General features: G+C 57.1%; 2 protein-coding genes across 2 annotated transcripts; one reads left to right on the plus strand and one right to left on the minus strand.

The window, feature by feature from the left end:
- Positions 1 to 1,451: 1,451 nt before the first annotated feature.
- TLCD2 (TLC domain containing 2) lies at positions 1,452 to 12,483 on the minus strand. The gene is given in 6 exon segments (XM_064467797.1): positions 1,452 to 3,473; positions 5,036 to 5,118; positions 5,991 to 6,073; positions 6,523 to 7,222; positions 7,225 to 10,710; positions 12,392 to 12,483. Coding segments are annotated over 5 exon segments (1,530 nt in total). The 5' UTR covers positions 7,511 to 10,710; positions 12,392 to 12,483; the 3' UTR covers positions 1,452 to 3,095.
- On the plus strand, positions 12,471 to 21,406 carry LOC104052029 (apoptosis-inducing factor 3-like). The gene is made up of 19 exons (XM_064467796.1): positions 12,471 to 13,780; positions 14,578 to 14,640; positions 14,817 to 14,926; positions 15,011 to 15,120; positions 15,570 to 15,614; positions 15,700 to 15,781; positions 15,916 to 16,028; positions 16,459 to 16,545; positions 17,020 to 17,111; positions 17,327 to 17,457; positions 18,017 to 18,132; positions 18,582 to 18,653; positions 19,003 to 19,066; positions 19,531 to 19,607; positions 19,680 to 19,797; positions 19,948 to 20,046; positions 20,520 to 20,595; positions 21,036 to 21,140; positions 21,267 to 21,406. The coding sequence occupies exons 1-19, from the start codon at positions 13,590 to 13,592 to the stop codon at positions 21,307 to 21,309; spliced, it is 1,794 nt and encodes a 597-aa protein (XP_064323866.1). The 5' UTR covers positions 12,471 to 13,589; the 3' UTR covers positions 21,310 to 21,406.
- Positions 21,407 to 23,932: the final 2,526 nt, after the last annotated feature.

Raw genomic sequence — 23,932 nt, forward strand, 5'->3', positions numbered from 1 at the left:
GCCTCGGAGACCGCAGGCGCAGCCCATCAGAACGCGGAGGAGGAGCAGAAGGCGGGGCCGAGGGCGGAAGAGGAAAGGAAGTTGTGTCTGGAGTACACTTCCGGTGGGAGGCCCGCCCTTCTCCGGTCCCGCCCTTCGCTGCTTTCGATTGGTGAGGGCGGCTACGGTGACAGCTCGGCGCCGGCTCTGATTGGACAACGTGTGGAGCGGATTAGCACGCGCTACCTCTAGGGGGTGCTGCGGCGCAGGCGGCGCCGCGGGTGCTGGTCCTTCCCCCGCCGTGGGGCCTTCTTTTGGCGGGGGTGGGGGGGGGAGTGGTGGTAGTGGTGTGTGTGGGAACCCCCCACGGGGCGGCGTGGGTCTGTACTTCCCCCCCCGGCGGGGCTACTGCCCGCCTCGGCCACGTCCCGGGTCTGTGTCCCTCCGGTTCCCGGCGCCTGGCAGGGCAGGAGCACGCTGCACCCCAGACCCCCAGGGAGCCATTCCCCGCCCCCCTCTCGCCCCCAGCCTTGGCCCGCAACGCCCCAGCAAGAGCCAGAGGCTCAGTGCCCCCCTGCAGCCCCCCCGACAGCACACATGTCCCCCCGCCTTAGGGCGTCGGCAGGGTGGGGGGTCCCTGGGGGGTCCCCATGGGGAGAGGGGCTTGCCGGAGGGGGTGTTGGCTCTTGGGATGGGGCTGAAGGGGGTGGCTGGGGCATAGGGACTAATTCCCTGACAAAGATGCTCCCTCCAGCCCCGTGAACCCCCGTACGGGGGGTTAGAAGGGCAGGTCCATTCCCAGAGCCCTTCAAGCCAAGGCTGTGGCATCTGTCATCAGGATGGACAAGCACAGGGTACCCCCGCGCCCAGCAGCAGCGAGCTGCAAAGCTTATCCCGCCGTAGCACTGCGGGAAAGTCACGTCTGATTAGAGGCTCCCAAAACAGGCTTCCGTGGCCTCAACCCCACAAACCCGGGGTACCCGGCCTCCACGTGATGGCAGGAATGCAATAACACAATCCAAGGCTTGAGAAACATCCCTGGTGTGGGCAGAGGCTGGAGGACAAGAGTCAGCGCTGCTGAGTGGGTGCAGAGGCTGTGCTAAGGACAGGGATCGGTGGAGCAGCTCCTCAAAAGCTGGGTGCAAATGGGTCAAAGCAAAGAAAAAGCCCCAGCCGCCAGCTCTGCTCCAGCTCAGAGCCGTGAGCGGCACACGGGCACGTAACCACTGCTCGAGGTGACAAACCCAAACATGGAGTAGGTGTCTCCAGCACCTGCAAGCTTCCCTGCGCTCTCCACAAATAGAAATGTAAGCGGCTTTGGCCTCCTGCTGCCCACACGCATTGCCTGTCTTTCCCTGCCCAGGAAGAAATGTGTCCCCTTATTTATCGCCTCAAAACAAGTGTCGCCCACTCTGAGCAGCTCATTGTTTCAGCCTGTCCCCCAGCTTTTCAAACCAACGGAGGGATTTTGAGTTAAAGGTTATTTGCCACACAGAAAGCATGTCAGATCCAGTGGATTTCTCAAAACCAGTACACGTAACGCTGAGTGGAATGACCTTGCTTTTATACAGGGTGCTGAGCTACTGGGGAACAGTTCAGTGTGTGGGAATCAGTGGGGAAAAGGAAATGTGGAGTAAAAAAAATTTAAAATATTCTGATTCCTTATCATAGGAAGCCTCCAGGGACAGGCAGAGCAAACCACAAGGATCCTAGCTTTGCTGCAAGCTGGCCTCCAGCATCGGGAATGAGAGCAGCAAAGCCACGTGGTGGGTGCTCAGGCTGCCACCCGCCCTATTTCGCAGCCAGCACTTTCCTAACCCTGCAAGTCACAAGCAGCTCGGTGCAGCAGGGCTAAAGGCAGAGCTTTGGCGGGAGCTGGCACTGGTCCTGCTGCCATTTAGCCTCCCAGTTGCAGCCCCAGGGAAGCACAGCCTCCCCTTGCCCAGGAGGGCAGGAGGGTGTCAGCCCCCGTAGAAAGGAGGCGGGGGGACACCCCAAGAGAGGTAGGCTGTGCCAGTATACAGTGTATTTTTACTCTGTGGCGGGGAGACATAGGGTAAGAAGCACTGAGCACAGTGCTTCTGTGCAGGGTACTGAGCAGGGACACCCCTGGAGCAGGGTGGGCTGCTCAGTCCCTTTTACCTCTAAGCCCCTTCCCCTCAAGCCGTTTCTTTTGCAGCCATTTATTAAAAGCTCATGTTAGTAAAAGCCCTTGCTGCTGGGTAAGAGCGTTACACTGGGCTCTGCAGCAGAACTTTTCATTCCTAATATATGCCTAAACCCTAATAGATGCCTATGCCTGAAAACTCCACATCTGTGGGAAGTGATCATCACCTAGCATCATCCTGGCCAGAGACTCACACTCTCCCACACTCATTTATGGGCACTTAACATATCCGGGAATGAAACAACACAGGAAAAGCTCCAGCTGTCAGGAGAATTTGGGCGCCTGTCCCTGAGCACAGCGCCGCAGAACCCACTGCCTGGTGCTCTGCCCCTGACCTGGACCCCACAGCAGGCAGCATCCCACCCAGACAGGTCTCAGCCTCTCCCTCCATCACCCACCTGGGACAATCTCCTCAGGGAGGACTCAGGAGTGCAGGATTTGGCTTCTACTGGCCCTGGCCTCGAGGGTGAAGCCTTTGAGCCTCTCTTGTCTGGTGGTGCTCCCATGGGAAGTGCCACGGAGAACGCATGGCTGAGCACAGCATCCCCCAGCTGATGGGACGTTGCAGGCTGCAGCACCAAAGGGGTTGGAAACACACTGAGGTGTTTGGCTGTCTGGAAGAACAGTGGGGAAACTGCTCTTCTCCTCCCTTCGCATCTCAGTGGTGGCTCGGGATGCTGTGAGAGCTGTCAAAGCTTCTCTGAGCAGCTCCTGGTCATCCGACCACGTCATCCAAAGGCACGGCAGGAGCAGAGCCCCAGTGCCTGGTCCATGAGCAGCTTCTCTGCTGTGCAGCGCCCAGGATCTGCAGCCACAACAATAGCCCAGCTGTTCTGTTAGTGTAGACCCTCCAAGCAAGGTACTGACACAGCCACACTCACTCTGCACTGCGCTTTGCTGTCCTCCATAGGCTTGGGCTGCTCATCCCCTGACCCTGCGGGGAAGGAGGCTATTGCTCCTTCTCCTTCTGCACAGCCCGGCTGGGCTTGAAGAAGTCACTACGCAGCAAGCGGTAGAAGAGGATGATGTTCATGGGCGTCATGACTGCCATGCCCACCGTGCCCACGGCGTACGTCGCTGGGGGCACATTCTCCCGATTGAGGAAGAGCCAGCGAGTCATCCAGGCCAGTGTGGTGATGCGAAACACCACGTAGGTGCCCAGGTTGATGATGCTGTTGAGACGATAGCAAGTGGTGTGCACCAGGTTGGCCATGAGCAGGATCTGACGCAGGTGGAGGAAGATGGAGTTAATCTCCACCAGTAAAGCCACGAGGGCAAACCCGATGTACTGATGGAGCAGCACTGCAATACCAAAGCAGACAATCACCTGGGAAGGAGAAAGAAGAGGGGCTGAGCGTGGGAGCTGTTTGCCCTCAGCTGCTACAAGCTGGGGCCCTCTATTATTGGGGGCAGCATGGAGCAGAGGTGGAAACGGTTATCACGCCAGTGCCAAACCGCTGGTCATCACTTCACATGTATCTCTGCAGCATTGCAGCCTCCAGCCACCGCTAGAGCTGTGGGCATGAGATAAAACCTCCCCACCGTTGCATGAAACCTGAGCAGGTTTGTTTTGTTTTGTTTCAGTGGGAGGAGAGGGAAACAATTCTGTAAACTCCAGGTTGGCAGAGGAGACAGAGCAGCCAGACTTAACCCTGCTTTGATGCCCTGGGGAATGCAGTTGGTTGTGGCCCAGCAGGTTTTTCCACACGCAGTGAACAGCTGAAAAGGGCAGGAAGGGACACGTGTAGCCCAGGGCTATGGTTGCTGCTGGCTCAGGGATTTTCCCCAGGAGAGGCACACTGCAGGGATTAAGTGGCTTTGGTGCATGAGAGAGCCCGGTGGGATGCCCCGAGCCTGGCCTGAAGCACCCTGGGGCTACTGGATGGGACAGAGTGGCCGTGATTCCTGCCCCGCACCCTCTCCGCTGGGCAGTGGGGACAGGCTCTGCCTGCCTGCGCTTTAGCACTCTCAGTCCTTTCTTCAGTTTATACCATTAATGCTGTTCTCTGTATTGGCTCTTTAATAAGATTATCTTCTATGCTCGTTAAGTCGCTGTCTTGGCCTGAATTAGCTCTATGGTGGAGATGAACTTTTGACTCGGGAGCAGTGGCCAGCAGAGCCACAGGGCTCCCTGGGCTCTGCAAGGCAGCAGGTCTGACCATCACCTCCCCTGCCTCATCCCAGGTAGGTCCCAGCGCTGTCCCTGTCCCCCATTCCCAGGCCCAGCAGACCCCTGTGCCTCCCTTGCACCCCACAGCATCTCTGCTGCCCAGCTCCGGGCTGTGCCAAGCCCTCCCTGCAGCATCCACAACACTCCAGCATCTGGACATCGGAGGCGATCAAGGAGAAACGCACACTGGGCACTTCTGTGGGGATCCTGCACCACGGCTGCTCTGGCCACCCCAGCCTTGTGGCCATGACTCTGACCCGAATGAGAGGAAAGCACCCCGGGGAGCAGGAGGTGGAAGGAGGCGATGTGCGGCCCTTCCTGGCAGCTGCTCAAGTGGGCGAGAGCTGGCAGGAGCTGAGCTGCTCGCCTGCGCCAGCGGGGGCACCTGGGTCATTCACTGCCTGCCCACGCCACTGCTACGGATCAGCCCCCTGGCCCAGCTCTCTGCCCCCCCTACTCTGTGCATACTTGGGTTTTTTTCCTACCCCATCTTTGGGTGCCTTTCTGCAAGTCCTGGAAGAGTACATGAGTCCCACAGGACCAAGCAAAGCTCTGAGCCCTGCTGTCTGGGCTGCCAGGCTCCTCTCTCCAGGCAGAAAAGTCAGATTTTGTAGCAGGTAGCAAACACCCGCACTAGCAGCAGCAGGTCCCCTAGCCCCAGCCTCCCTGGTGGCACAAGGGCTGGGGTCTGTCCCTTGAAGAGCTGCTGGTAGACTCACCACAGAGTGATGGAAGAGCAGCTCCCAGGACTGGTGAAGTTTCTGATTGCACAACATGTCCACAAAGTCTTCAAGAAAATAACCTGGGGACAGAGAGGCCATGAGCAATGTGGGGCCACGAAGGGCCGCACCCCGAGCGCAGGCTCTGCGCCTAACTGGGCTGAGCAGCCCCTCTGGGCAAGTAGTGGCCACAGCTCAGCCCATGCCCTGGGTGGGTGGTGAATCACACACAGAGCAGGATCACACACAGCAGAAGGGAGTTGCTGTGTTTTGGGTCCCTCCTGCAGTCGCTCTGTGGGACGTGCTCATGGGGAGAGGTGCTAACTAACTGCTTGGATGTGCTCCTAGAGAAGGGTGAGAGCGAAGGCAGCATGTGGACCCTCACCCTTGTTACTGTTCTGGGATCAGATCCCACCCCACATCCTTCCAGCCTGGAGCCCTTAACAGCTGCAGGATTCACTGCTACCAAAACAACGCCACATTGGTATTTTAGGTACTCAAACTTCCTTGCTGAGCTGTACCCATGCTGGGAAGCCTGTTAGCGCTGACCACAGGGCAGGTGACAGATCTGCAAGAAGGTGACAGGGGGAGGGAGGAGGAAAGGCTTCGCACAGCTGGAAGACTCAAAGCTCCTGGCCTCCACAGTGGCAGGTTTAGCTGGAGGCTTTAGGGAGATCTGCATCAATCCCCTATCATGGGCACTTTTGGGATGCTTCAAGCCCTGGCTGCCCCATGAGGATGGTGGCGGGGAGCCTGGTGCCCAGGACCTCCTGGCCGCGGGTGCCATGGGACAGAAAGGAGCCACTGTCCTTTGCCAAGAATAGGGTGATTGTCTGGGGCGCCTGAGACATCGCTGCCCACGATGTGGCTTGAGGGCCTGGTGTCAGGCACCAATGAGCCCCTGGAGACCTCGCTGGGGGGCAGAACAGAGAGCAGCTCGCTCCCTCACCCTCACCTACGGACACGGCGACCAGGCTGTGTGCCCCGGGCGGATGCGTGCCCACCAGGTCCTCGGCCAGCCCAGGGTGGAAGCAGAACCTGCGGGGAGAGGGTCTGTGAGTGCTGGGCAGCACCTTCGGTCCCCCAATTCCCTTCCAGTGTCCCTGGTGCTCCCCTGGTGCTGCTGACACCCCAGGACCCCTCCTGTCCCCTGCCCCCCCCACGACCACCCTTGTCCTCCTGTTTCCCCCGGAGTCTCCCCGTCCCCTGCCGCCTCAGTGCCTCTCTGTCCCTCGGTCCCCCGTGCTCCTTAATCCCTCCTCCATCTCTCAGTGCCCCCCAGTTTCCAGGTCCACACCCTCCCCGATGCTCCTCAGGGGCCCCCAACACCTCCCCCCCACCCCCCGCCGGTGGCTCAGTCTCCCTCGGTGCCCCCTTCGCCGCAGGTTCCCGTCGGGGTCCCTCGACGCCCCCGCTCCCCTGGAGCATCCCCGGTCCCCCCCGGCCCCAGGTGCCCCCCGGGGCCGCGGGGGGCCCGGGCCGCTCACCCAGCCAGCGCCCCGCCGCCGCTGAGCACGCTGTGAGCCAGCGACGTCCAGATGTTGCGCCACTTCCAGCGGTTGCGCCGGGCCGAGGGCGGCGGCGGCACCAGCCGCTCCAGCCCCCGGTTCAGCAGGCGGAAGGCGGCGAAGGAACCGGCCACCAGCAGCAGCCCCGGGCTGAAAGCCATGGGCATCCACCGGCCCGCGCCTTCCCCCGGGCTCCCATGGGCGCCGGCCGCGCCGCCCGACGGCTCCGCCTCGCCCAGCGCCGGGGCCACCGCCCCGGGACCGCCCCGGACACCGCCACCGCCCGGGCACCGGCACCGCCCGGCTCCACCCCGGGCACCGGCACCGCCCCGGGCACCGGCACCGCCCCGGCCGGGATGCGCGGCCCCGGGGCGGGGAGCCAGCGAGCACCGGCCCCGCAGGGAAGGGCCGGGTGGGCTGCGGGGGTCGCCCCACCCCCGCCGGGCGGCAGACACGCTGGGCAGGGCTTCCCCCCGAGCCCGGCACCCAGGGGAGGGGGGAACGGCAACGGGCACCCCGGGGTGCGCGCCCGCCTTCCCGGGAGCGCGGCACAACCGACGGCCGGCCCAAAAGCCGGCTGCAAGCGTGGCGCGGGTGTCCCGCCGCCGGGCTGGGGACGCCTCCCCGTCCCCCTGCGGCTCCTCGTCCGCCCCGGTGGCACCGGCTGGCTGAAGAGCTCACCGTGAAGTGCTGCGGCCGGCGGGCCTTCGCCCCACCTGGGAGCAGGGAAGCTGCCGCACGGTCGCGCCGTGCTGGAGAGCCGTCCCTCCCGGGCACACGCTCCGCCGGGTCCCAGCGCACCGCAGGCGAGCAGGAGGGTCCCACTGCCCCGCCAAACAACCCGCTCTGCCCGCAGCTCCCCTGCCCGCCATCCCCCGTCCCGTCCCCAGAGGAGTTCCCCGGGGTCTGGGATAGCCCAGCTCTGCTGTCCGGGCTTTGTGGGAATCCAGGATCCCGTACCCACCATTTCTCTAGTTCCAGCCCACAACTACTTTTAGTTCCAGCCCACAACTACGCTGCTTTTCCAGCTGCCCGTAATTTGATCGTTCCCGTCTTGCTTTTCGAAGTCTCCACCAGAAGCGCGGCCGCCGCACAGATTTTGCTTCTCTTCTGCAGCCGGGATGAATCACCGTGCACGCACCGATTGACATCAGACCCTGCCTCTCCCGTGAGGTTTTCACTCTGGACTAAATCTTCTACTTTCTCTTTGCCGAAGCAGGAGCGTGTGAAGCCCGAGCTCTCAGCCGCTGCCCTGGTTGGGGTGACGGACACCGAAACATCAACAAGGAATACGCTCATGGAGAGGACACTGAGGAGGGCAGCGATTAAATCAGATCAGAAGGAGAGGGGCGAGACACTCCCAACCGATAGAAAAGTCTCTTCAGCCTGCAGAAATTTGCTTAAAAGCTGGACATGGCGATGTAATTTCATAGTGGTTTAGTGGCAGGGAGGTGCTGCCTGAGGTGATCCACAGGCCTGACTGCTTGAGGGATTATACGTAATCTTACGTATTAAGACTTGAAGGATCACATCGGCTAATCTGTTACTGAGAAGGCCAAATACAAAGACATTTCTGCTTAGCATAAGATATGACAAGGAAAGGGAGACGCCTTGGAGACATGCCAGGCTGCTCAGGGCACTGAGGAGGAAAATAATTTAACAATTAATTGCAGTATAAAATTGCAGAGAGAAGATCCCTATTGAGAAGTCGTCTACAGTGGTTTAGCCTCAGAAATCTCGACTAACCCTTGCCGCGGTGACAACCCTGCCCTCGCCCGCCTGCGGGAGAAGTCCCGGACCGTGGAACGCCTGCGGGCCCGGCCCCGTTTGTCCCAGGGGGTCCCCCACCCACCGTGTTACTCAGCTAAACACGAACGTTTGGCCAGGCTCGGGTCGCGGACAGGAATAGTTAAAATGCTTCTGGATGCTGGAGAGCTTTTACCTACCACTTCTGCATGGGAGGAATTTAAGCCACGATTAATTGAGCCTCTTGTTCAGGGGCTTTGATCCCACTGCTACAGCACCAGCTGCATAAATACTACTTTTTAGGTAATTTTAGCCCAGTTTTTATGTACTTTTGCCAGGACTTGCCGTTGGGCAGCGGTTTCTCACCAGCCCTGTTTCCAGCCTTTTCTCCCTTCCTCTGCGGCAACGCCGTTAACCGGGCACAGGTTCGGAGATGGAGACTTCCAAGCCCCGTTACAAGCGGGTCCCTTGACACCAGATCAGGTCAGATAGTCAGCCACATAGCACAGGCTGGGCTCGGAGGCCAGGCTTGTCCCAGAAGAAGCCGCACAGAAGAGCGGGGACAGGAGCTCTCGGGCAGAGCTGCCACAAGAGGTCCCTGCACGCTCGCTGGAGAGCCGGGCAGAGCAGCCCGGGCCGACGGGACTCTTCATTCCCACCTTATTTGGAGATATTGCCTTTTTCACCCAAATTTCGAGTTTTCCAACGGTCCCCAACGGCCTCATTTTCTGCAAGGGGGCAGCTCGGCCTGGTGACCCCAGGAGGGCAGGGGACTCCTTCCAGATACCACCAAGGACATGCCTAGGTCCACCCCAGAACGCTCTGGGGACCACAGCTAATCCCATAGCAGGGGCTTAACAGCAGCAGCCGGGGTTTAAATTGAGGTGAAGCTTTTTTTTCAATAGCTGGACAGTGGCTTTTTTCTTCCTCTCACAGGTTGGAGTTTCCCCTCAGCACATCTGGAAGAGATAACTCGTTTTCTGCACTAAAGGGCTGGCAGTTTATTGATAATCCCCCAAAACGAATTCTGCCAGATGAACTGTGTCCTCCCCCAGATGCTCCCCGCTATTCTGGACGGGTGTGCTTTCGCAGCTCTGCCATCCCTTACATGCGAAGGAGCCTGCTCTGCTCTCAGACACCTCCCGGGGCTCCCCATAGCCACGGATGTGAGAGCCCCTGCCACAGCAAAGTCCTGTTTTCGGAAAGCCTTGTCCCCTTAACCTGCCTCTCTCCAGCCAGGGAGGCATTAAGCCCATCTGCTCATCTAAAGCCAGACCTGGCTCACATCTACAATAATTTGAGGAGTACAAGATCTCAAAACAAACCAAATGGCTCGGCTTCTGAACTTTAATTAGCCGCTGTCTTCATCCCTACCTGAAGTGTGGCACTACTCTATCTGCTAGGCTGTAGGAAGTCAGACCATATAGGAAAGCTTTACTCTATATATACACTTGTTCATTCAGAAAGTCTGTAACTCCACACTTATGAAAGGCTCTACTGTGCAAAATGCATGCCGTGTATGGCAAAGCGTGCCCAGGTACTGCAGGGGTAGCCACGAAGAGACCTGAAATCAATGCCAACTCGAGCGTGTATCCCTTCCAGCCAGAAACACCTTCCTGATGCGGAAGCTGGATGTTCTCCAGGTGGAACTGGGGAGGTACTCGCCACAGCCACAGGAGAAAGGCACGCCAGTCTCTGAGCGTGGTGAGCAGAAGGGTTTCTGCTGGCACTGGCACCACAGAGAATTTTTACTACCTTTTTCCCCGTCCCTTAGCTCCATTTCACACACAGAGCTCCAGGACTGAATGCATGAAACGCCAAAGTGTGCGTCGCTTAACCACTGACCTCAGGATTTGGCCCTGTCCAGCAGAGGAAATCATCTGGCTTTGCACCGCAGCCCGTCCATTCACCCTGCTCCATCAAGCCTGGGCTTGACCTCACGAGGGGAAGACTCTTCCCTTCCCTCCACCCTGCAGGTGTTCTGCTGCCCAGGTTGGTCATCCTTCCTGAGATCATTCCCTGAACAACACAGTGTCTCCTGGGAGCTTCAGAGCACTGGGTGACACTGGTGCCAGCTGCCGGCTGGCCGGGCACAGCATGCTGCCTTCTGCAGCCGGGCGTGCAGGAATGCCCCCTCACCCGAGAGCCAGAGCCTGCTTTGCCCATGCGATAAACAACCCCCTGGCAGGTTGCTCTGGATGCTCTTGCTTTTGGCCGCCTTCTGTTTTCCCAGGGTTGGATGTCTTTTTTTCTCAGGATTTGGCACAAGGGACCTGTAGGAGGAATCTGTGACAACAGCACAGCACCCCTAAGGATGCTGCAGGCTCAGCTGTTGCTCAAGGGCTTGGGCTGGACCAGCTGCCACGAGCTGGTTGTGCAAAGGATGTGCTCTCTCCTTTTCACTCCAGTTGCACAGGTGCGCTGTGGGATAAAAAAAAAATTCCATTGCCAGACTCATTGACCGGCAAAACCCCTTCAAGCACAGCAGCATGGGCAGCTCCTTCTATTCCTCCTCTGCTTTCCGTAGCTGACATGCCCCAGATTTGTCTACTTTCTGAATTGTTTATCTGCTGCTGTTAGTGAGGTTTCAGGTTCCTGTGGTGAACAGTGAAATGTAGGGCCACATGTCTGCCCAGCCTGTATCCCATGTCTCACCATCGCCAGGCATGAATGCTTAGGAAGAAAATATGAAACAGCACATATAATTATTCTCACTCTGTAAGCAAATTCATTCCTGCTAAGTATTTCCTTTTCCATGTCTTCTTCCCTTGGGGGATAAACATCTTTTTCCCGTTTGGTTCACCATTCTCAAGCTTAAGTGATTTTTGATGGACATCTATGTGCTTTCTGGTTACATTATGACGTATTTACGACCGCATGCTTTTTTTTGCAATCCAGACAGGTGCAGCGTGAGCCCTGCGAGGTGGAAGCACGCCTCAGCCCCTACACCCGCTCTGTGCAGCATCACACGTTGCTGAGCCCACTCGATTCCTCCTGCATGACAAATAAAAGCGCGGGAGCTTCCTAACTACGTCTGCTGCTGCTGCCAGTTTCACAGCCTGGAACAGGTTAGGTTCCCTCCTGAATTCTGTCAGTATTAATATCACAAACCAAGCTGTTCTGAGAGCGGTGTCCCATTAATCATTTTAGCTCTGCTGCAGTTTTCACTTCACTTCCTCTTCCTGCGCCTGAACAGTCTTCAGTAACGTTTGACTCTGTGGGTAATGCTCGGTTAAAATCAGTAAGTCTGCGAGGGCAGGGAAGGACCCTGACCTGAGCAGGCTGGGGGAAGCAAAGGTGGGATGAGGATACCTCCACACAGCCACGGCTGCGCTATGGCATGACAAAATGTGCTACACCAGCTGATGGGAGTAGGGACTTGAGAGGAGGAGAGCTACCCCCATTAAATCTTCACCTCCAAACTTGAATTTTCTGGAGTGCTGACCTTACTGGAGAGACACAGCGAAAGCAAAAGAGACACAGCGAAAGCAAAGCTATCTAATAAAATAGGAGGGCAGCTCAGCGGTTTGTGTGAGTCAACACCAACACGGCAGCAGGTCGGCCAGAGATTTCTGATGCCTACCTGGGCTCTGCTCGCCTTTGAAGGCACTGCTTCCTTTGGCTCTCTTCCTTCCTACGGTTATCCTGCTGTGTGTTACAAACAAAGGTCTTAACCGCTCTGAGTATCCACCTCTGGGTTACCTAACAAAGGTGTTCACAGAGCATCTTCCCAAAAATCTGCCTCCGATACCATCCCATTGCCTGAATGGGGTCCATGCCCCACGGGGGCATACTGTGTGTTCCTAGGTGCTGGCTCTCAGAGGCATAGTAACGCAGCACCCCTGCAGCTAACCCAAACCTTCCCTCTTACATCCGATGCCCTTTTCAACTCTCTATCCTTTGCCATCATCTTTGTCCCCATCAGAGATGGGCATTTTGGTTTGCCTTTATCTCTTTGCATTTTACAAAAGCCCTTCCCGGGGTATTTGGCTACACCCAGCAGCCGAATTAGCTGCTCAGCCCCATAGTGCGAACGCCAACGCGCAGGACCGAGCTCCATCTGGCTCACCCCAAAGCCTCCCACAGCGGCATGCCTTTGTACCTGCCACTCTGCTGGTGCGCTGCAGCTTTTATCTGTGAGCAAACAATGTTTTCCAGCGACTTCTGCTGAGTCAGAGAATGCATCCACGAGGGCTGCTGCTTCTCCACATGGGAACGCGCTTCTGGGGAACAATTACAGAGAGTTTAGACGGGGATGTTCAACAGCCAGATTGCTTCACATTCAGGCTCCTGGCCAGCAAGGCAGAGCCCGAAAGCCGCTCGTTGGCGCTGTGAGAAAATACCTGGCACCTGCACCCATCATGGGCGTGCAGCACCCGGGGGCTAAGATCACCCCTTACACAGCAGCGCCCCAGCAGCCGGCACTGAACGAAGCTGTGCTCTTGGCTTGGTGGGTCTGACGGAGCGAGCTGCTTCGCAAATAAGCCAGCTTGTGCTTACCAAACATCCCTGTGTGCGCCCTCTTCTCCCGGCCGTGCCCACCGAAGCATTTTTATCCCCCGCCCCATGCTGGATTTGGGAACGTGCTGCGTGGCAGAAAGCTGGTCCCTGTGAAGCTCGGTTCTGCAAGGGAGATGATGGAAGCACACTGCTAGTACCTTTCCCCCCACTAAAGTTTGAGGCATATTTTAAGGTTGTGAAACATATTGACTGTGAAATAGAGATAAGAACGGGAGTAGACACAAACAGCGTAGGCGTTACTCCCGTTTTTCTGCAACTCCCACTCTGTTGTAAAAATAGTACAGCAAGCAGCACGCTGCTCCGTGCCATCCTTCACGGACCATGGGGCCACGTGCCTGGACGCTGGCGGACTGAACCAGAAGCAGAGCTGGCACCTAAGGCACGTGCAGAGGTGCCGAACTCTTTGTGTTCCTTAAGATCAATGTGAGAGAGGCTCTGCCTTACAGAAAGATCAAATTAAATAATTTTAAATGTTATAAAAATACATAAAGAGTAGTGATATCATTCCAAAGTGCTGCAAAACCATGTTGGACAGAGCCAGAGCGCTTTCCATCAGGACAAGGGGCAATGGGAAGCCGCAGCAGCGTATCACTGCATCCACTCAAGTCTCTGTTCACGTTGCACGCAACGCACCCCGTCTTTACACCACACCTGCGCCGTAATTCCTACGTGCCCTCAATTGTTTTGCAATTCTAAACCTGAGCAAAATACACTTAATTAGTTGCAGGCCAGTTGCAGAAATCAGATAAGGCTGGCTGGCAGGTGGCCACTTCCCGGAGATGCATCTCCTGACGACGGGGACGTTGTGCAACTCGGGGAGAGCATCACCCAGCCGTGGGCTGGCGGCAGGGAGAGCACTTGCAATAAGACGCGAGGGTGTCACCTCAGCGGAGGAGGAACTTGCGGACGGTGGTGGTGGCAGCTTTCTGACTCGGGGGACGGGTGTCAGAGCCCCCCACGGCGGGACCGGGTGAGTACCCGCCGACACTTCTCCTCAGGGACCCAGGAGCGGGGCAGTGGCACGGTGGGGATTTGCAGGAGCAAGTCACCACCCTGCACTGAAACCTGCCTTGAGCAACCCTCCTCTGCTCCGTTTCTTGCTCTTTTTTTCTCCAAAACAGAGAGGGAGATTTCTAATCAGCCTCTCAGCTGATTGCTAAGTCAGGGACAGTGTTAAGGACCAAGGTTTTTGGCTCCTTTCTAGCCCAGGAGGCATTTTGGCCAGGGATTACTGCTTTCATGGCAATTAGTGTAAACAATGACTCTGCACAAATGTTGGAGAGGTTTGGGAGAGGCTGAAGCGGTTCTTCAGACCCCCAATTTGAGGGAGCCGTGGGCTACGGTGGCAGTGCCTCACCATAAATAATTGTATTGATTTACAACACGACTGTTGTTCGTCATGTTTGCTTGATCACTCTGTGCTGCAGTTGAGTTTAATGGGACAAGAGGCTGAACACAAAAAAGTGGGTTAAGCTGGAGGAAAAAAAGAGCAGAGGAACAGGCTTTGGGTTTTGAGACAAAGTTAGAAGGGGGGGATGTGTGTTTTCTGCCAGCTGTGGGTTTGTTCCTGCGGTACCGGGAGGTTGGGACCCCTTGAGCACACGGTGCTGACCCGCTGCCAGCCGGGGCGCCGGTGGCCGTATACGCTGGGGTGGGATTTTGCAGCACAAGGGCGCGCGGGGAGGACCGTCTGCTGAGGGGGCGAAGGACAGTGCCTACAGGCTCCAGCATCCATGGCAGCCATCCCCTCCCTCTGCTCGCCCGCAGCATGGACTGCGATGACACTGTAACCGACGAGGTCTGCAAGGAGGCTGACGTCGGGGATGGAGAGTGAGTACCCAGCGGGGGGAGGCCGAGACGTGGCCTGCAGGCAGCAGGGGCGACAGCGCCATGGCAACGGCCGCCATGTTGGCGGCCGCCATGTTGGTGGTCGAGGGAGCAGCATGTTCCTGCGAGGCACCGGTCCTCGGCTCCCTGGGGCACCCACCTCCCCGCCTCCCCCGCAGGCTGTGGGAGGTGATGGTGGCCGGCTACCCGGTGCTGCTGGTGAGGAACAAGAAGGAGTTCAGTGCCCTGGGCAGCAAGTGCCCCCACTATGGTGCCCCGCTCAGCAAAGGTAACCCTGGCGCTGGGCAGGGGGAGCGGCCACGTCGGGGAGGTCAGCTCTCACCGCTCGGTCGTGGGGGCTTTTCTACTGCAGGAGTCTTGAAAGGGGAGAGGCTGCGCTGCCCCTGGCACGGTGCCTGCTTTAACATCAAAACTGGAGACATCGAGGAGTACCCTTCTCTGGACTGCCTTCCCCGCTTTAAGGTGACTTCTTGCCTCTTCCTCCTCCCAGCTTGGGCCATGTCCTCTGTACCACTTGCTCCCACAAGCTCCATGTTCCTGACACCAGCTGAAAGGATCCTGCCCTGGCCACAGCTCCGTGGTCCAGGTCACACAGAGCTACACATGGGACAACTTCTTGGGATCATGTAACTCCCTGTCCTAAAGCTCCTTTCAATCAGAGGTGATGCTGTACCTCCTGGTACACATCACAGCCAGCACACACCTTCTGGAAAGAAAAAAGGGTTTACATCTCTTCCTGAGTGCCCTTGTGATAAGGAGAAAAGCTCATGAGCCTCTCAGCATCATTTGACATCCAAGATCCCTACAAGTCACTCTCGGTGTATCAGAGACAGGTGGCCCACTGGAGCAGACCCTCCTCCCACCACCTCATGAATGCAGCATTTAAATGCACCCTCCTTTCACGCCCGCAGGTAGCAGTGGAAGATGGAAAGGTGTTTGTTACAGCAAAAAAGAAGGTACTGACCCTACCTGCTATCACCGAGCACAAGCAGTGCCTTGGGCTAGGTGTGATTTCAGCATTTCTCACTTGCTTTCTTCTAGGATCTTGAAAGCAGCCTGAGGGTGAAGGACACAAGCAAGCGATGCCGCCTCAACCAGGACACGATGCTGCTGCTAGGGGGAGGTCAGTGCAGTGGTCTGTACTCTGCCCTCCCCACAGATGCTGTGAGCTGCCACTCTCTCCTCCAGGGAGGACTTGCCACCTTCCTCCTACTCCATAGTGACAGGTAAGAGGGCTGAGATGAGCATCTCTTGTAGGTGTGGCTGCCCTGGTGTGTGCAGAGACGCTTCGCCAGGAGGGCTTTACTGGCAGGATCATCATGGCCACCAAAGAGAAACATGTTCCGTATGACAAGCCCAAACTGAGCAAGGTTTGTACGTGAGAAGGGCAGGACGGTGCCTGGGTACCCAGTGTGAACCAGGGATGTGGTCCACGCTCAGGACCAGGCTGAGCAATCAAGCGAGACATGCTGGCAAGGCAGCAGGAGTCCCGAGGCACCCATGAGGAAAAGGGGTATAATTTCCAGCTAACATCTCGCTTCTTCCTCCCAGAAAGTCTTTGATTAGAGTCCACCACAAGCTAATGGTTTTATCCCTTTTCATTGAGTTCTTCCCACTGGAGTTTGACTTGATGTTTTTTTTTTCTGAGGGGGACAAGAAAATGATGATGGGGCAGTGTGGAGAGCTGTGATTTACTAATGCAAAATTTACCTCTTACGCAAACTTACTTCCCAGTAAACACTGCAAGAGTATTGCTGGCTGCAAGAATTGCTTTATTTCATATTTCTGTTTTGTTTCCAGAAAATGAACTTGAAAGCTGAGGACATCTACCTGAGAAAACCTGAATTCCTTGCTGCTCATGGCATAGAGTTCTGGACAGAGAAAGAGGTACAAGAGCAGCTGAGCTCAGTCCTCGATGGGTGGTCCTGTCCCTGCCATGGGAGGGGATGCCCACACCTGCAGGCATCGTGCTATATTTATATAGAAATTAGAGCTCTGCCTACATACGCGCATTATCTTCTGGGACATCACTCCAAGGCCAGTGCTAGGGATGGTGTGCATGCCTTGGGGGTAACACCGATCTGTGCTGCCCATGGACAGATATGCCCGTCACAGGCAAACAGGCTGGCCTTGAAACTAGCCTGCACACCCCTTAGGGGAACCCACATTTGGTGCTGCGATACTTAGCGCTCCTAAAGCCTAGGGCCTGTAGGAAGTGAGAGAGAGGACTCCAGCGTCCCTCATCTCACCTGGGTGTCCAGAAATCATGCCTGCAGTCACAGGCAAGCAGAACGGGTTGATGTGGCAGGACACCAGTGGACCGGAGGTACCTGCCTGGTCTTTGCCTCCTTCCTCCTGCAGGCAGTGTCTGTGGATTTCCAGAAACAGAAGGTCTGCTTCATGGATGGCTCCTCTCAGAAGTACCATCAGCTGCTCATTGCAACAGGCAGCCAGTGAGTGCACAAAGCATTTGCCACACACAAGATTTTAGGCAGGACGAGAGGGCTTAGAGGTCTTCTAGGGCATGTGAGAGGGAGGCAGTAGGAGATGAGATAAAAGGACAGGATGGGATGACACAGACAAGAGATTGCATGGGTTTGTGGTCCCCCCCTCATTCTTTCTGTTTCACTTCTAATCATGAGACATACCTGGATCCTTTCTCTTTCAGCTCCAGCTCCCTCAAAGTCCCAGGTGCAGACCTGCAGAATGTGTGCCTTCTCCAAACCCCAGAAGACTCCAGCAAGATCTTAGAGCTGGCAACTGGGAAGAATCTGGTGCTCATAGGAGCGTCATTCATAGGTACTAGGCAGGAGTGGATATCAAGTCATCCGTGATAGCCTTGAAACCCACTTCTGGTGCATGTGCAGATTAACTAGAGGCCCCTGGGGAAGGGACGTTCATTCACTGCCTGCCTGGGTTCCTTCCCTGAGCCCCGTAGCTGGTGGGGGTATGTGTTTTGCACCACTCTTTCCTCTGATAGCCAGAAACTTTGAAAGCTATGAACAGTTCCTGGGCAGTGACAGAAGGGAATGTGCCTTATGGAAAGGTCACTGGCCTTCAGAGGAGCTGGACTCCCCAGGAGCATTGGGAAAGTGAGGGGGTAAGGCACAGAAAGGGAGCTATTTGGTGCACAGCCAGGAGCCGTTCTTTGCATTTCCTAATATCTGCCTCCATAGTGCATGAGAATGAAGAACCAGGGGGGTAAATACCTCAGCCCAGAAATGCATAGAAGAGCAGTTAAGCGCTGGCACTACATCAGATTTGTTCTCCTCACCTGGAAGGGGAAAAGGTTTCCAAGGAGGAGGGTGCAGGTTCATGCTTGCAGCAGACTTACCTTGAGCATGCCTTTCCCTTGCAGGAATGGAGACAGCTGCCTTCCTGTCAGACAAGGCTGCTGCCATCTCAGTGGTGGAAAAAAAGGAGTTCCCTTTCCAGAATGCGTTAGGTCCTGAGGTTGGAGGTGTCGCCATGAAGGTTAGGAAAACCTGGTGCTAATTTCTAGGACGGAGGACACATGCTGCCCAAGCGCCGTGATCCGCAGCAGCCCAGGAAATCCAGCCCCTGCGCTGAGGCATACCCGTGTGCCCAGCCACCTTGCTCACACACGGCTCTCCGAGGGAGCTGTGCACGCAGGGCTGGTCCCAACCTCCCTCACACACACGGCACGCTCTCCAGCTCATCTTCATCCCCAAGCCCTGCTTCGTCCTAGACCCACCTCACGCATCAGTCCTGACCGGGACAGCAGAGCAAAGCCAGGCTTCCAGGCAGCCTGTGCCAGCCAGGGACACAGATGAAACCTCTCTGCAGCCTGGAGCAGCAGCTAAGCTGCCGGCCTGGGTTTTGGCTGGGTACGGCTGTTTTTACAGCAGTACGGCCTGGAATGTCCTAGTGAATACTCAAACCAGCTTCCTCTTCCTTTACAGATGCTGCAAAATAAAGGGGTGAAGTTTTACATGAAAACAGAAGTCTCTGAGCTGAAAGGAAAGGATGGAAAGGTCAGTCATGCCATTGTGATCCCTGAACTGCTACATTTAGGGGGAAAAAAACCCAGACTGAGGTATAACTCAGTGCCTACAACTAGCATCTAGGCTTTCCTCTCCCCAGTCTAGACCCTCACATTTCTTTCCACTGAGCACAACTCTGGGCTCAAAGGGCACCAATATGTCTTCGTATCTCAGAGAAAACAGCGTGATTTTCTTACATTCCTGGCAACACACATTAGCTGGACAAGGTGATCTGAACCTGGGGAAGAAAAAAGACAGTAAAGAATGAGGCAGCAGGGAGGCTTCAGGAATTAGGACACAGCTTTTAACCCTTTGTTAATGATTCTTGCTTCCCTCCTAGGTCACAGAGGCTGTTCTTGCCAGTGGAGAGAAACTACCTGCAGATGTGGTAGTGGTGGGAATAGGTAAGAGACCCCAGCTGGGAGAGGGAGGCGGCTTTGGGAATGGGGAGAACAGCCAGCAAGCCCAGAGCATCCCAGTGCATTCCCAGGACGCCATTTCCTGCAGTCTCTTTCCCACTCCATTATCATCCAACCCTACCTTTTGGCCCCAAACACGTGGAGAAAGTCAGCAGCGCACGAGCAACAGCAGGAGGGAAGGAGCTACTTACACTCTCAGTATGACTTTGGCATGCTTGCTGAGCGCTGTAGGTCGCTGGGCACAACAGAGCACCGCTTCCTCTGGGCCTGGTTTTATTGCCCCGGATTAGGTCAGCACCAGCCCAAGCACTTGTCACTGCCGCGAGCTGCTCTGCTCCGAGCAGGCTGAAGAGGTACCACAGGCATGTGCTTGCTCTAGAGGCAGCACCAAGTTTCCTCCCTGCCTTTGCAGAGCTTTGCTGCAGTTGTCCTCGCTCCTCTCCCCACAGGGGTGTTCCCCAACTCAGCATTTCTGAAGGGCACCTCCATCGCTAGAGACGACAGCGGTGCCATCCTGGTGGATCTGGTACGTGCCAGCGGAGGATCCCCGTTCCACACCCAGTCCCATCATTGCACTAATTGCTTTTTGTCCCATTAGCGCATGCAAACCAACATCCCCAACGTCTTCGCTGCGGGGGACGTGGCCTCCTTTCCTGTAGCGCTGCTCAACGGGGACCACTCCAGCATCCATCACCAACAGGTGGCTGAGGCCCACGGTGAGGCAGCACCACCACCTTTCTCCAGCTCCCCTTGGAGATGGGTATCGAGGGAACGGGGCAGAAGGGGCAGAAGGGTAACGAGAGGCAGGGGCACTTCTTTGAGGACCTACAAGAAACATAAATATTTGCTCTGCTGGTTCATCACAGGTCACGTCGCTGCCTTGAACATGCTGAAGAAAGAGAAGGAGTTGCACACTGTCCCTTTCTTCTGGACCACGATGCTTGGGAAAAGCATCCGCTACGCAGGTAGGAGGGGGCAGAGAGATGGGAACAGCCGAACCACTTCCCAGCCCATCCGCTCATCCTCCAGCTGGGTCTGGGGCTTGTAAACACACAGCAGCTGCAAAGTTTACCTGAAGCAGCTCAAGTTTTGGACGGGCTGCCGCAGCGGGTTTGTGACCACTGTTTCTGAGCTCCCGGCCTGCAGGTTACCCAGAGCTCTCGTTCTTTGCTGATCTCCAGTGGCTTAGAGGCCACAAAGGAGGAAGAGCTTCCTTCTCCAAGCCGAGGAGAGGCTCAGGGTCATGATGCATCTCTGGGTCAGTTTTGCTTGTCCAGGGCCTTCTTGCCTGCTCCGCAGCCCTGTCGCAGCCCCAGCCCAGACCCCTGCCCCAGCCAGTTGCTGTCCCCTCTGCCCCTACCTGCGATGGCACTCAGGTGGGATGGGTGGCAGCTGGTGTACCGGGGCTCCCCGAGCAGGCTGCGATGCTCTCTTGCAGGTTGTGGGAAGGGATACACGGACACTGTTGTGAAGGGCAGCCTGGAGCAGCAGAAGTTCCTGATCTTTTACATCAGGTGAGTGAATCAGTGGCTAGTCTGTGCCCTGACAAAGCGGTGCCCTGGGAACGGGGCATGGTCCTCTCCCTTATGGCCTGCAGAGCTCCCGCCAAGGCTCCACATCACCTCCCGCAGCTGCTGGCCGTTGAACCAGCACTGAGATGGTTTCAGAACAAACCAAAGCAGAACAGGGAAGAGGATGAGCTTCGATGAAGACACCAGCTGGGCAGGGAGCCTGGGACACATCTCTCCCTCTGCCCCACTGCTCCCAGGCTCGGTGCCCGGCTCCCAGCAGTGCCAGGCAATCTGCCACAAGTCCCTGAGAGCCCTGCAGTACCAGCCACCCTGCCCTGAGCCCTCCAAAATACAGCTGGCCTCCAGCCAGGGTGCCACAGGGATGCTGCCGTGCTGAGTTATGTACGCTGAAGAGATCCACATTCTTCTGCTTTCCCTTTCAGGGACGGGATCGTGACTGCAGCTGCCAGCCTGAACACTGACCCCATGGTGGCTCTGATTGCAGAAGTTTTATACTCTGGGAAACGAATCTCTAAAGAGGAAGCAGAGTAAGTGACACCCTGGCCGAGCCGGCGGGCGGCTCTGCGCTACGTTCCCCATGCCAGCAGAGCCCACCGAGAGACACAAAGTCAAGACTATTTACTGCAAATCCCCAACATACCTCTCATTTGCAGGGCCTGCGATATCTGCAACATACCCTCACTGGCAGAAACCTAAGCTCGCTGTGTGCCCTGCCACGAGGGGCACAGAGTCAACCAAGTGTTAACAGCTTCGTATCCTGCCATCCTGGCACAAGAGAAATAAAATCACGAGCAAAGCTGAACCCAACGCCTGCATTTTGTGTTTGCAGCCAGCCCTCGGCTGCTCGCTTGCACCCTGGAGCAAAGCGAAGCAGCACTTTTCCCCCTCTTCTAGACAGGGATCTGCTGGGCTGGATAAGAGGAGGACGCCCATGCCCTGGGGCTCAGCTGAGGGTCTGAGCAGGCAGCAGTGGCCGCACACTCACGGATGCCCCAACCCCTCCTGCTCCTCTCGCTGGCGGTTGGCAGGAAGCTTTCATTCAGCACACCGGTCACGCTGACCTTCTGCTTTGCAAAAGCACATTTTCCCAGCAAGAGTTGCTGTGAGGGAGGCAGGCAGCTCTCCCAGCTAGGAACCAGACAGTCTGGGTGCAGGAACTGGTGAAATACCCTACTCCTAAGGACAGAAGGCTGCCGTCCGACCTCTGAGCGAGCAGCACCTGCTGGCATTGCTGCAGCTGTCTTGAATATTGCATTAGCTGCTGCAGCAAGCACTTCCCACCCCCTGACAGCAGCCAGCCTCTGGCAGGGACATCTCAGTCCTGGTTGGCTTCCCCCCTCCTGCCGTGTCCCTGCGTGCTGGATGCTTTGAGGAGGCGGCCAGGTGCTGTAGGAGACACAGCCTCGGTGCTAGAGGAAGGAGTTACTAGATTTTTGCAAGGCAACAGAGAGCAAGGCTGTGCTTTCTACAGGAAACACTGCACTTACTCACTGGTCACATGGGGCTTTGCAGGAGGAAGGGTAAGCCCCAAGAGCCAGGCAAGTTCCCGCAGGGACACTTACCTCATCAGTCTAAAACCCCTCTGCTTTTACATTAAACACAGGCTAGCCAGAGCCCAAGCCTGTTGGCTCAGCAGGTGAGCTACTGCAATGCCGGTTTTGTGTTAAACCCACAAGCTTGCACTCTGCAACCTTCTCGTGTATGAAAAGTTGACTCAAATGTGGTGTTTTACATTTCCTGACCTCAGGGCCTTGGTGCTGCTGCTCAGGGCAACTCTCTGCTCTGAAACAGCCGCGTCTTACCAAGGAAAGATCTGGTTTTCAGCAGAAAGTCAGCGGGTCAGTCCTTTGCAACAACAGGAGGAAGCAGCAAGTGTGAGCACTCACTACCCTGTACGCTGGAGCACACAAGAGTGGAGACGCTGGTGGCTGGAGCACACCGCTCCCCTCCGTGCCAAGCATCGACAGCGCTGCGAAGCACGGCAGAGGGGCACGGCCCGGGACCTGCTCCTCCTTGCCCTGGTGCATCCTGCACACACGCACACGACTTCGTGCCCCCTCGGTGCAGCCCAGGGCTCGCCGAGCGCTGGGCAGGCGCCAGCTGTTTCGTGTGGACTTGCAGCAGGGTGGCTGTGGTAGAGGAGTCCAGCTCTGCCTCAGGCTGGAGGTGTTCGTCCGTGGTCCTTTCTGCTCAGAGAGCGAGCCGAGGGCGCTCGAGCAGCCCCACTCTCTCTGGGTGACGACGCCAAAGAAACTCGGCTTCTTGCAGCCGTCAGCAAGCACACATCAAGCAGAGCAGCTTTATATAAGGAGGGACCCCCACGACACCAATTTGCTCTACTTCCACCACTTAACGGACACCAGGCCACTTTCTGCGCATTGCTGGGTGCCAAAATTTGGTAGCAACCTTACCTTGGGCAGCTGGAAGCTGGACGGGCAGACTGAGCTGAGACTGTGCAGGCTTACCCGAGCACAGGGCCATGCCTCCCCGCCCGCCCTCGGAGCTGGGATGAGCGTGATCTTTCTGGCAGGGCCCAAGCAGCAGCGCCTGGACATTCCTCTGCTTCCCAGCCACCAAGGCAGCCTGGGAGGCAGTGGTCCCGGCGGCCCCACGGGAGAGGCACCTCCGGGGGTGCAGAGGCTCCCAGGAGCCCTTGCCAGGTCCACACATTTCACCCTGCACCGAGCCATAGGAGAGCTGTATGCTCCCCTCTTGGCCAGCACAAGGCAGGAGGGACTCCATCCCTGGAGAGCAGCTTCCAGAAGCCCTTCAGGGCAGTCTCCTGATTCTGTCCACCAGCAAGGCAAGAGCCTGGACCACAGAGGAGCCCAGCAAGGTTCATCTGGGCCCCTCTCAGCGCTGCCAGCTCCAAATACCCAGAATCCTGGCCCTGCCCCAGGCTGGCCGCAGACAGGGCTGCCCAGCCTCGCCAGGCAGCGGATCTGTCTGGCTCAGCGAGTGACTCGGCCCCGAGTCACCCGCTCCCGGCGGCCCGGCCGCACCACACCCAGCACCGGTGCTGAGCCGGCCCTCTCCTCTGGCTCCATCCCAGTGCCTGGCATGTTGCAGGATTAATGCTGCTCCTGAGCTCAGCAGCAGGTCAGTCCTGTGAGCCACACCCAGCCTCAGGTCACCTCTTTAGCTTGGAACAAACCAAGGGGGCACAAACAGCCAACCCTCCACCCACGGACCCCAATGCAGCATCGGGCTGAGCCCTGGCACTGTGGGCCCCCCAGCACACCCTGTGGGGTCCACAGCTCCCACCACCCTCCCACCCGGCAGGTCCAGCACCCCATAGGCAACAAACTTAAAACTGAAC

Source organism: Phalacrocorax carbo, chromosome 17, assembly GCF_963921805.1.
Source record: "Phalacrocorax carbo chromosome 17, bPhaCar2.1, whole genome shotgun sequence".
Lineage (NCBI taxonomy): Eukaryota > Metazoa > Chordata > Aves > Suliformes > Phalacrocoracidae > Phalacrocorax > Phalacrocorax carbo.

Coding starts and splice junctions, on each gene's coding strand:
- LOC104052029 (XM_064467796.1), top strand. CDS start 13,590: ATGCATCTCCTGACGACGGGGACGTTGTGCAACTCGGGGAGAGCATCA. Junction 13,781..14,577: donor GCCCCCCACGGCGGGACCGG/GTGAGTACCCGC, acceptor GCTCGCCCGCAG/CATGGACTGCGATGACACTG. Junction 18,654..19,002: donor TGAAAGGAAAGGATGGAAAG/GTCAGTCATGCC, acceptor CTTCCCTCCTAG/GTCACAGAGGCTGTTCTTGC.